General features: G+C 36.6%; 1 protein-coding gene across 1 annotated transcript; it reads left to right on the top strand.

Annotated features, from left to right (window-relative positions):
• Nucleotides 1-493: 493 nt before the first annotated feature.
• On the top strand, nucleotides 494-9,740 carry LOC106070738 (uncharacterized). The gene is made up of 3 exons (XM_013230695.2): nucleotides 494-574; nucleotides 5,726-5,988; nucleotides 9,065-9,740. The coding sequence occupies exons 2-3, from the start codon at nucleotides 5,771-5,773 to the stop codon at nucleotides 9,630-9,632; spliced, it is 786 nt and encodes a 261-aa protein (XP_013086149.2). The 5' UTR covers nucleotides 494-574; nucleotides 5,726-5,770; the 3' UTR covers nucleotides 9,633-9,740.
• Nucleotides 9,741-12,945: the final 3,205 nt, after the last annotated feature.

The raw sequence follows: 12,945 nt of genomic DNA, 5'->3' as shown, positions 1-12,945 counted from the left end.
GGCCTACATTTTCAATGCACAAGATAGAGAGAAGTGGAGAAAGACGATCGACAGATCATGTGTGGTCACCCAACGGTTCAACAGACTAAGGGATAGGTGAAAGTGATATTCATGTTCAGGTATCTAGAAATTGTCCCATTTTTTTTTTTTTTCAAAAATTTGTCTGCTTTTGTAAAAAGTGCATTTTACTTAGCCCTTTGGGTGTCACCTGGTGCGGCCCTAATGGCCTGCTTGGCGCCACAGGGTAACACCTTTATTTCTCCAGACTTCTTCCCCTGTCTTTTGAAACGGATCGCTATAAATCCCGCTCATCTCATTTGAAAGATTTAAGCGCGAGCAGCGCGCTGCATAAATTGCTTGGACATTAACGATAGAGACTGCTGTTAAAGAATAATCAAATGAGCTGCAACATTTCTAGACAAAAGGGAAGTTTACTTGTCTGGAAAGGCTTAATATTTAGATCTAGATCTAGAGCCAATATCTTTAGAAATCTCGATCCATTGATTTCACAGACCACGAGGATTTCATAGAATTATCAGGGATTTTTTTTTAAAGTTAAAGGATTGCTTTAAAAGTAAGACTGTTTATGTTTTTAAATATAAAATGAACTCTAAATATTTTAATAAGTCTGGATAAGTTATTATGAGTTATGTTTAACCTATGACTATGATGATATTATGAGTATCAAATGAAATTAATCAAAATGTTACTTAGTTTAACTTAGGTTAGGCTACTCTGACTCTAATGTAGAGTAGTAGTAGTAGAGTCACTAAGAGTGTAGTGTTAGTCACTAGATAGATTCTAGCACTAGATCATATGATAGATCTAGTGTTACTTAGTCTTAGACTTAGGCGTCTTCTTACTACTAGACTCTAATACTGTAATACTATACAATCATATAGATCTAGATCTAGTAACTAGATGAGATCTAGAATCTAGAGTCTAGACTAGTAGAATCTAGTAAGACTCAGAGTAAGAGTCTTAGCTGCTTACTTAGGCCTAGAAGTCTAGTACTAGACCTCTAGTAGGCACTTAGACTTAGATCTAGGCCTAAGTACTAAGTGACTAAGTCAGTAAGTGTCACTAAGTCTAAGTAAGACTAATATATAATTTTATATTAATATAATTAAATATAATAATAGGCTTAGGCCTACTTACTTAGCTTATGACTTAATCACTTATCATAAAAAAATGATTAATAATTAATAAATTATAAATAATAAGTAGATGAAATATTTACTAATATTTATAGGCTATTAATATATTATCATGACTTAGTCTTAGATTTAGAATCTCTAGATCTATATCTAGATCTAATCTATTATGCCTTTAATTAGTATAATCCTATACTCTATAGATTCTAAATGCTAGATTCTAGATTAGATTTAATTGATTTAGATTTAATAGATCTATGATAATCTATCATCCAGAATAGAATCTAGATAGATCTAGACTAGATCTAGATAAAAAAGATCTAGACTCTAGATAATAGATAATAAATAAGATATCTATAATTATTAGAATATAGATCTATCTAGATCTAGATATCTACTTATTATCTAGAGTATCTTCTTATCTTATCTTAGATGTAGATCTAGATCTAGGCCTATATATTACAGAGAATATAGATTATAAATCTTTTTATAATTATAATATTAGACTAATAATTAGAATAGATCTAGATTATAGCCTATAATGATAGATTAATCTAGATCTAGACAAGACCTGTTACAGATCTAGAATAACTATCTAGAATCTAGATTATATTCATTATATATTTTTTAATATCTCTAAATCTTGAACTAGTATTCCTAGATCTAGATCTATATAAATTATAAGGTGAAGAGCTGTAGGTTTTTTTCTTTTTGTTTATTAGATTTTGGATTAATGTTTGTTCTGTTATTATGTTGTGCCACTTACAATCATACTAGGTCTAGATTTATTGTTTTGTTTGATGTCTAATACTGTACATAAACCCAAATGATTTATTATTTTTTGCATGTTTAGATCCCTACATGTTAAAAACGTTTGTTATAATCTTTTTAAAATTAGTCAATCAATTTAGGCTGTGTTTCAGTGTGTATTTCGAGTTTGGAAAAAAAGGATTTTTGTTTTCTAAATTGGCGAAGTCATTAACTTAGTTATTTATCAGTCGGGAATAATCGTTTCTGTTTCTCTTGTAGCCCTTGTTCTCACCTGTGTCATCTATCTGTGCACTATTCCTGAACTCTATGTTAAGAAACGTGAGAGCATGTAGGCCAAGTCAGACTCGACTAAGACCTGACCGAAGCAATAATATGACACCACAATGCATCACAGTTACAATCTGGCTAATGTTTTTCTATTATCTATTTAATTTCTATAATTTACGGAAATGAAGTGGGAGGGGCGTCACCAGGAAGGACTGTGACTTATAATGCTCATAAGATTTATTTGTAAAATAGTCAAAACCTTTACTGAAACCTTTTTTTTTATGGCCCCAGTTTAAAAAAAAGTATAGCCTATTATTATACAAATGTTTGTGTATTTTGAATTTGCGCTTGAGCATCCAGCGTTTTTGAAAACGGTGACAAAATGAATCCTAAGCCACATGGTTTAATGGACAACATTAGAACCCATACACATAGTAGGATGCTAAGGGGCATAACAATAATTACACAGTAATCTGTTAGGGAAATCTAATAGACACAATAACTCTTGTTTTTCCCAAAACAAATATACTTTAGCAAAAACACATATGCAAAAAAAAAATAAAAAAAAAATTATTTATCAATGGCAAAATAAAATGAACTAATTTATATGTCTCAAACGTTCAGCGCTGAAACGATCACGTCGCTAAAACGGCGTCGCCAAAATGACCACGGCGCCAAAAAGGCATCTCAAAAACGTTACATGAATATTAATCAATGACACTTCGATTTTACCATATTGCACATCTATAATGTCTGTATTTTGATCTAGACTAGTAGAAGTAGTCTATCGGGAATAATCGCTCTCTATTTATAGTTCTATATTGTAATATATGCCAAAGTCATTATTTTTTGGTGAGCTTAAATGTGGTGGATGTAACAGAGGTGCCCCATGCAAACGCTTTAAAAACCAGCTCAGCTTAGGCGCTAACTTGCCTTAGCTGACATAGAAGAGACCACCTGGCTGCATGCGGCCTCGGAACGAGACAGCTGGAGGTCACTCAAAAAGGCCGCGGGATACACATTTGAGACCAAAAGAAAATCCGCTGCCGAGGACAGACGCAGACGGCGAAATGAAAGTCTTAATCGACCACCGGCCTGCTCTGGATGCGGCAAAATATGTAGGTCACAGCTGGGGCTGTGTATCCACGGGAAATACTGCATACCTCATTAATCTTCGGACTCAAAAGACAAGCCTTAATATTGTAATATATATATACCTTTATTCGGTCGGTCGGCTGGCACGTACTTTCTCCGCCATAGGCGGAACTATTGGGGTTCATTACAGCTCAAAGGACAAACGCTTGGAGTAAATAGAGACACTGTTTTAAAATTTAGTTCTTTGAAAAACACCAATGCTATTAGAAACAATTGTCGCGATTTTGAGCGATGGATCGAGAGAATGACAGCTGTTAGAAATGGGTTTGACCATGTTAACAAAAAAAATTATCAGGAGATTCTTACTAACCAGTTTGTCATTCGTCAGGTCTATTCGTTTTGGCCATGGGCCGTTTGCGCATAGAACTTAATAATAATTGCGTTTTCAATGTTCTATACCAGTGTTTTCCAAACTTTTTCCTTAACGGAACACTTTGCACATTCTTAATATTTATATTTAGCGGTTTTTTTTTTTTTAGAGAGATTGATTTAGCGATACATGGAGGCCTACTTGTTAATTATTCCAGTAGTTCGTGGAACACCTATTCAGGCCTCGCGTAGCCAAGGGGTTCTGCGGATCACAGTCTGGGAAATACTGTTCTGTACTATAGTATATGTTCTCTACCCCCTCCCCCCTTTTTTTGTCCGAACAAAGTCTTAATAATTTTCAGTATTTCCTATTAGTCGTGTGACATGTCGTCTCGACGGTACCGAGCTAGAAACGTGTCCGCAATCCCCCCTCCATCATGTGGGAGGTTTGAGCTTAGGTAGAATGTAATAACTTTTCACCGATATTCGAACCAGTGACTACTCGGTTTGGTAGTATAGCGCTTGACCACTCAGCCGCCACGCTCCAGATACGGCCCGACACGCATGTCAAAGTAATTCTAATAAAGAAAGAATGCGCACTGGCCAACACTAAATTATGCGCATGGGGTTCTGTAAGAGGAGTAGTACCACTGCCAACTGGGCAGTCGGGCTTTCTGAGCAGCTCATTGAAATTGGTCTCCACTCAAGAGCCCAGCTCTCACCTGAGGCTTCAAGCAGTTGTCTGCATGCGGCAACGACCACACCCCGGCAAACCGTCTCGACTGACGGGCCAAAACAGGTGAGGGTTAGCCAGAGATAGTATTTGGTGAAACTATGGTCTCTGCTCACCACCAGCATGTGAAGTCTAGTTGCGGCTGCATGGCGTTCAAGTCGAATTGGACATCAGGCGGCACCTAGCAAACGCCGTGGAACGTTTTGGATCACCGTGGGACATGTAGAGCACAAAATTGTTATCCACTGCACCCCAAACCAGCTCTAGTTGTCTTCTCTGTTCTGCCTCTGGATTCAGATGGCAAAGGGGCGAGAGAGTGAGGCTGATGCAGCGCAAATCTCCCTCACTTTAATACATTTTCATCGCGCAAGCCACATTCTCATCTCCCATATTCATCAATCAAAAAGCCCTGCGCGATAGGCAAGCGGCGAAGTGGCAGGTGCGGATACACTGGCAGCCATAGCTACAAACCTACACGTAGGCGGCCCAGACCATGTGGTCGCTTATCAGTGACTGGGACAGCACTGGAACTCGGCTGCCGTCTGAGCATCTAAGCAGCCCTTTTTAGGAATGCACTGCTTACTTCATAAGCATAAGAAAAGGTGCCCTAAACATTGCATGTCCCCCATGACCCTGGCCAGTCTCCCGCGACTGGAGGGGATCCCACTAATGCGAGAGAAACAAATCAAACACAAACCCCAAGAAACAAATCAAAACAGCGAGAGACATTGGAAGTAAATATAGCACACGTTCGTCAGTAATTGGAGTGATCGTTGAGAGATCATCTTTACATTAAGTAGGAAGTCTTGTCTCTTGATACGCTAAAGTCGTCAACGATGTAGAGTTTGGAGTAATTTGACCGTTTTGACATTGGCCAAGAACGTCCAGAAGAATCGCGTTTCGAAATGTTTTCTTTTAAAAGTTGTTAATTTTTGAAACGTTATACTTGGTTAATATTCACATTTCTAACTATAATAAAAATACATTTTATTTTGTCCATTGTAAAGTAAATTGACCGGCCTAGCCCCCACCCCCTCCCAACCCCGCCTTCCGTTTTCAGGACCTCGTGCCCTCATTTTCGGAAACGCTGGCTTATAGCATGTATCGATTTATTTGAAATTTGGTTGTATTATTTTTATTTCAAGCTACTTTTAATTACTTTCTCTAACTTTTCCGTACTGGCAGCCATATTTCTGAAAAAAAAATATAACTTATATTATTACTTATTACTTACAATATTTAATTTGACAACTTCCGTTGTTAAGCAGCAATTGACTCGTGTTATTACGTGACAGCTAGCCAGTGTGAGGAACTTTAAATACTATTTATTTTTCAGTTAAAAAAAACCCCAACCAGATCGATATTTCCAACGAAGTACAGCATGCCGCCTATGAAAAAGAAATGTCTTAGTGACAAAACGTTGTCCAAGGAGAAGTATTATTGGGTTCGTAGAACCAGCATGGAGGAAGTAGGCTGGTGCTTATTGTGTGAAAAGACGATAAGTCTAAAGCACGGGACATTGTCTCTGCACAGCCACGCCAAGGGCAAGAAGCACCAGCATATGTTGAACAAGAATTTGCCAAAGAAGTCTTTTAATGTGTGAGTACATTTACATTTTATCTTGCTTATAATGTGTGAGTAAACTTATGTTTTGTGATGTGAGTAAGCTTATCTTTTATTATACTACTTATAATAATAATAATAATTTTATTTATAAAGCGCTGTTTACAAACAAAATGTAGGCTCAAGGCGCTGTAATAACATTACAAACACAAACACTACAATAGAAATTAAAAAACTAATCTAAAAATTTTTGAATAAGTAGGTCTTAATGTTCTTCTTAAAAGTGGTAGAGCATGTTCTCTGTCTGAGATCAATGGGGAGTGAGTTCCAAACCTTTGGTCCGTGCACTGAAAAAGCCCGCAGACCGTAGCTTTTGAGGGAGAAACGTGGCACCACTAAAAGCGTTGAGTCCATTGAGCGCAGGGCTCTCTGGGGGACATATGGAGTAATCAGTTCTCTAAGGTACAAGGGCAGTTCATTGTTATATATACACTGATGACAAAGTGTGGCGACCTTGTAATCGATTCTCGCTTAATGTGTGAGTCAAGTTATGTTAGTGTGTCAGCTTTTAAGTTAGTGTTGTTGTTTTTTTTAGTTTAGTTTTCAGTGTGTTTTTTAGCGGCCCCGAAAGGGGAAAAGACGCTATTAGTTTTGTGTGGAATGTCTATCCGTCCGTCAGTCCCGTTTAGATCTCGTAAACTAGAAAAGATAGTGAAAATCCGACATCATAATATATTAGACCATTCAAAGTTCTGATGCAACCGCTACCTTTTTCTTTTCTGAAAGCGAAAAATCTAATTTTTTAAATCACGTATAAAATAAAAATACACCACTTTTACAACTATTCACTATTAATAGTAACAAACACGGGAGGCTATTTAGTAGAGGAGATACGGAACAAATAACTAAAGGAAACATTTTAGTTTTTACGGAAATGTTGTTGTTTTTTTCTTGAGGCTTTGAATAAGAGATTGACCCTTTACAAAACAATTAGATCAATTAGATACACATTATAAGACATCAGTTAGGTCAGGTTAAATTTCAAGTTATTTGGTTTATTTCATTTTGATCTTAATGCTTTTGATTAGTGCTAGTTGTTGAGTTTGGGGCAGTGCTATACTTGTGTTCTTGTCTGTTTTACGGTTCAGTGTTACGTTATTATTATTATTGTGTTCAATAGTTTATTTACCCATTTATCCGAGGCGCACTTGCACTAAGAGTGGCTTTATATAAAAAAAATTCCTCTATTCAACTTGCAAAATCATGGGGTTGAATCCTGGGTAGGACGGGTGATTTTCGAAAACGGCTCTAACGATTTTCCTAGAAATTTGTTAGTTGATGTACATCTTTGGAAAAATAATAACTAGCTATTTGGCCCCACTGGCAAAAATGTAGTTTTACTCTTATAAGTTTCTCAAAGTATAAAAAAATAATATAAATTTGGCTAGGGGACTAGAAAATCTTTATCTCGAACAGACTCTTATGTATTTAATGGTTTGATCATAGATCTATACTAAAGGAACAGCTGTATAGAAAACAGTGCCTTTGGGCACTTTTCGCGCATCCTAGAAAAAAAAAATTAGAAGTTAAAGAAAATATAAAAAAATACATTAAAAAAAAGAACAAAGCCTGTATTAAGTGCAATTGTATCAATTAGTTTGGATCAGTCATGCAATTAAATTTTTCATAGATCCAGATGAAAAATAATAAATCTGTGCGATTAGAAATAGCTTTCTCAATAAACTATGATCCTATCCCTTGTCTGGACCAGTTGGGAAAGTGGGAGGGTGGGAGAAAGAAGGGGGGTATCTGTGTGAATGTTACCGCGATCGTTTTTTAAAATGCATTTATAAAAAAAATATATAAAATATTTGAAAAAGTTGATAAACCTGAATTCAAAATCATCAACTCAAGCATCCCAAAGCCTCCTCAAGTCAACACAATAACCAAAGTGCCAGCGAATTATTTATGAAATTAGTTTTTTTTTGTTATTTATTTTTGGCTTCAAACTTTAAAGTGGCGACCTACAAAGTATACAAGGGTATAATTCAACTTATACCACCACATCAGTCCAGTACAACTTATTTCCCTTGTTCGATACCAAAAAGAAAATTACCAATTAATTATTTAATTGATTACTTTTTTTTTAAATTGACTCTTTTGTTGTCAGGTAAAAGAAAAAAAAATGTTCCAAATTTCAGCTTGATCAGAGATTGGGTGTGGGAGAAATAACGTGTACAAACTTTAAACCAGACAGACAGAGTTGATATAGGCTTTGTAACAATAAAAGAGACACTGGTCAAGAGCCTATAATTATGTGAGGGACATTCGAGTTACGTGCGTCTGTAATGGGCATGGTTGTCGTAAGAACATCTGCTTGTTAAGAGTATTTCTTAGGTTTTCTTGTTAAGATTAAATTTAGATGGACATATATTCTATTAAGATGGACATGTATTCTATTAAGATCGACATGTATTCTAGATCTAAAAGTTCTCGGTGAATATGAGGGTTTATACGTTTTGTATTTAAAGTATTTTTTTTTAATAGGTCTTCTCTTGGGGAGAGGGGAGGGTCATTACATTTTTTAAAAATGTTTAATGTCACCCTGTTATTCTGTATAGCTAAGCCCTACATTTGAAAAAGGGGGAGGGTATTATTACGTTACGTTAGTAAAAAAAATGTGGGGCGTTCCATTTCAATGTAACATAGTAAACTTCTTGGCCAAACTTTGGTATGTCTGGGGGGGGGGCGTCAAATTCGTTAGAACAGATACTAGAACTCGCTGGACAAAACCATGTTCTCTAAGGTTGGAAGTGAAAGGGTGGGGGATAGTTCGGCCAAAATATGCAATAAATACCCTGGAACCAAATTGACTGGCGTCGCCGTCGTGTAGTGCTAGTATGTTATATGGCTTTCAATTTCAACCATTTCTCAGCTTAGGCTCAGTATAGACTTGTCAGAATTAGCTAATTTCACTGTAACCGAATCCTAAGTTCATTGTATTGTTTTTACCACGGTGGATATAACGATATGTGTCAGTATAGGCTTTGTACTTTGAATTAAAAAAAAAATATTATTGTTGTATTGTCATCCAAATATTCCTTCTATCCAGACATCTTTTGAAGCAAGATCTCAACTCCTTGTCCCTCATGATACTTAACAAAACACCTGTAGTTACCATTGAAAGCATAAAACAGGAAATTTTGGAGAGGCATAGCCATTCAAGTCCGTCTACCCCCCTGCTGCCCAGTGGTCAGAGTGCAAACAATTCGTCCATTCTAATACATGAGAACAATTCTCTCCTTGACAATAATAGCGTCAGCATGACCCCGTCTAGCACTGTTGCCAGTTCTCCCCTTGCAAGCATTTCTCCCATTGCTTCTCCTATAACAAAGTCATCCCTTTCTACCAGCGGTTCTGATGCCACACTGTTTACCCAGGACTACGAGTCCTCTGAGAGTCAGATTGGGCGTCTGAAACAAGAGATCAGCATCCTGACCAAGTGCACCAATGAACGAGCAGAGCTTTGTGAATCTACAGGGAACATAGAATACATCCGAGAGTCAAACGTCTTGAGGAAAATAATGGAGCAGAAATGTCAAGAACTGAAAAATTTGAAACTACAAACGCGAGAAAAACTGGCGGCTAGAATGGCCACCCTCATTTTGCCCGGGCGTTAGTTTTGAAGTAGAATGAATCCATTTCCATTTTAGTGGTTAAATTGATTGTTATCGCTACACATACAATTGAGTGAGTAGTAGGCTCAACCGATTGTAACAAAAAATAAACCCCCACATATTTTTGTGGTAAGGGAATTACCTCTTTAATTAGAAAAATTATCAAAAAATGAAACAACTTTTCTTAATAAAAAAAAAAGAATTGACAACATTGTTTCGTTCGTCAGATTTGTGTTGTTGTAATGTAGTACAACTTTTGAGTTGTCTTAATACATGAGTTGAATCGCCAATTAGTTTTAGAGGTTACCAGACTGATGGTTAATCTTGAGTATCGATATGATTATTTGATACTAGTACATTGTTTATCCCAATTAGAGTGTGATTACTTGATGCATTGTTGTCCCTGTGATTGAAGTGATAGGAAACCTTAACTCTAAAATGTGTCAATTTTAGCGTCATGTGGAATTGTGTTAGTGTTCCGTTGTCCTGTACATGGGTGTCATACAACTGATTCAAGTGCCAATACTTTTGATCTGCTTAAGTGAGATAGACCTAAGAGGTTAATTGTTTGTGTGTGCGTGTGTGTATATTTAGTTGGACATTAACCATGGATAACCTTTTTGTTTAAAAAAAATGTCATCACTTTTATTTTTAATTTCTGTTAGACTCATCAGAGTTTGATGATGGTTTTGTTGTTAAGAATATTTATTTACTGATCTTTTTTTCCCACATAGTTGACTTTGTAAAACATTCAGATATTGCAATAATTTTTTTTATAATTAATTTAGACCTTCTCTTCTAACTTCATAAACTTTTAAATTTGTGTTTCCATATTTTTTATTTGACTTCCCATATTGTTCATAATTTTTATCATGAATTTATTGTTCAGATAATTTGATTTTCCATTGTTTTAAACATTTATTTTACATTAAATGTTGAAATTCACATTGTTGATTTTTGTTTACCTTTGTTTTTTAAAAAAAGTCATCTAATTGTGTTACTGATAGCTTGTACACAAAACATGCAATCTAGAGTCAGCCTGGGTTAATCATGAACAAACAAAAGTTGACAATTACTTTGTCAAAGTTTCTTGACCACTATGTAGTTGGCATGTTTATTGTTAGAGATAGTATAGTAAGTATACAAATGCAACATTTATAGCATTGAACACATTTCAAAGCATACTAAAGAGCTTTGTGATAGTTTAAAAAAAAAAGATTATAGGTGTACTTTCACATTGGACACTGGTCAACACTTTGTAACTCAAAAGTCTAGCTTTGCTCTGTTCGTTGCCATTTGGTAAGTTTATTTTATTTTTTTTTAATTCGTAGACAAACCGTTTAAAATGGCTGCCTGGTCGTATAATAGGCTCCTTGGACTGTCCCGGCTTAAGAGCCCTGCATGCCTTTTGGCGCTAACATTCCCCGCCGTCATGCGGGAGGCTTGGGCTAGGATGTAATTCAATTCTGAAGGAAGCCTGAACAAATACTACACTTGAACTAGTTCAGCATCAGGACGTTGCACACTAGCGTGGCTCTACTTGATTTTAAAAAATTGAGGAGGCGCGGTGGCTGAGCGGTAAAGCGCTTGGCTTCCCAACGGAGTCAGTGATTCGAATCCTGGTGAAGAATGGGATTTTTTATTTCGGGGTCACTGAATTCACCCAGCCCTAATAGGTACCTGAGGAAACAGTGCCTCATATTCTGTTTGACTGCCCCAGACTTGCTGATCTCCGTCTCGACAGGTCTGGGAAACCCAAAATTCTCGACCTGTATGGCGACATTCATGCACTACGCAAGACAGCAGGGTTTCTGTCCAGGGCTTTTGCAAGAGAGGATTTGAGCCTCTCAAGCCCTCACTCTAATGGAGTTTGATGATGATGATGATGATGAATAGGTACCTGACGTTAGTTGGAGAAAAGTAAAGGCGGTTGGACGTTGTGCTGGCCACATGATACCCTCTTTAACCGTAGGCCAGAGAAACAGATGACCTTTACATCATCTGCCCTATAGACCACAAGGTCTGAAAGGGGAACTTGACTTTTTAAACAGTTGAAGCACAGACACTTGAAATGATAATATCGCTAATCACCATGTAAAAAAATATGTAAATTATGACTTACCGGGGATGTGTTATGAGCGGCTTTTTGGCTACAAGTCACAAGCTGGACAGACGAGTTTGGAAGATGCATTTTAAAATACATCTTTCACAAATGTGAGGTCAAACGAATCGTACAGCTTGGGTGTTAGCAAATAAATAACACTTAGCAAGGAGGAATAACTGGTTCATGCTAAGTGATAAACATTATGAACTATTATTTCCCTTTGACAAGTTTCTTTTGATTATGGTGACGGCAATGCAAATAAGTATTTTTAATTTACTTGTTTTATTAACATTGTCATTTTATGACACATACACTATATTTTTTCTAATCCTCCGTTATTCATATAGGCCGAGACCTGAGCAGGAATGTTTCGGAGCTTTTTAAAGCTTTTTTTTTTTCATTGATGATAAGAGGCACACTTATATGTATTTACAATCTATAGTATGACCAACACGATTTTCTCCTTAGCTCATTTCAATGGGTAGTTCATCTTTGTCATAAAACACACTTGGATACACAAACTGTACTTACGAATGTAATGGTTACTCTTGTGATTGAAAACGTTTTACCATCAATTGTATTTTACTGAAACTGAATTGTTTCAGTAGTCCCGTGTTCGAACCCTGCCTGCTCTGCTGCCTTTTGGGAGGTTTGTGCTGTGATGTAATAATCTAACCCCCCCCCCCCCCCACTCCCTAACAAAAATGTCTGATTTGTTCACAATTGTATAAAGTTTGTATTTCTTGCTAGTCTTCATTCAGCCCGTCCTCTCTCAAAGAATGAACTTTGTTACTTAGAGACTTCTGCATTCAACTCTTAAAATGTTTATTTAGATTTTTAATGAACACAAAAATCTGTTACTTTGAACATGTAGAGTGAGATAATATATTATCCTCACTATATTTTCTCGTCAATGTTTTTTTCTTGACCTACATTAGTTCATTGAATAACTCCACCATGCATACACATGCTAACACACACATAGCGGATACCCGCAAGCGCGCTTTTTTTTTTCCCTCAGGGGCACTAAGTTATGCTCATCGCAGCGCGTTAGTTATCTCTATCAATATAGGCCAGTAACAAAACAGATACGCGAGTTACACAAAAGTGGCGTCCCCTTTCTTCCTGTGTCACTACCCCCCCCCTTCCCGCACTTTCTCTTTCCTATTCTATTCTATTGCACGCTGCCATGCAATTCATTTTTGTTTATGT

The sequence above is a fragment of the Biomphalaria glabrata genome, chromosome 4 (genome assembly GCF_947242115.1).
Source record: "Biomphalaria glabrata chromosome 4, xgBioGlab47.1, whole genome shotgun sequence".
NCBI lineage: Eukaryota > Metazoa > Mollusca > Gastropoda > Planorbidae > Biomphalaria > Biomphalaria glabrata.
Note: the sequence above shows the minus strand (reverse complement) of the source record. Positions and strands in the feature narration are given on the sequence as shown.

Excerpts from the sequence above, each read along its gene's own strand:
- LOC106070738 (XM_013230695.2), top strand. The coding sequence starts at position 5,771 with ATGCCGCCTATGAAAAAGAAATGTCTTAGTGACAAAACGTTGTCCAAG. Across the intron at positions 5,989-9,064 it reads CCAAAGAAGTCTTTTAATGT|ACATCTTTTGAAGCAAGATC; the intron begins GTGAGTACATTT and ends CCTTCTATCCAG.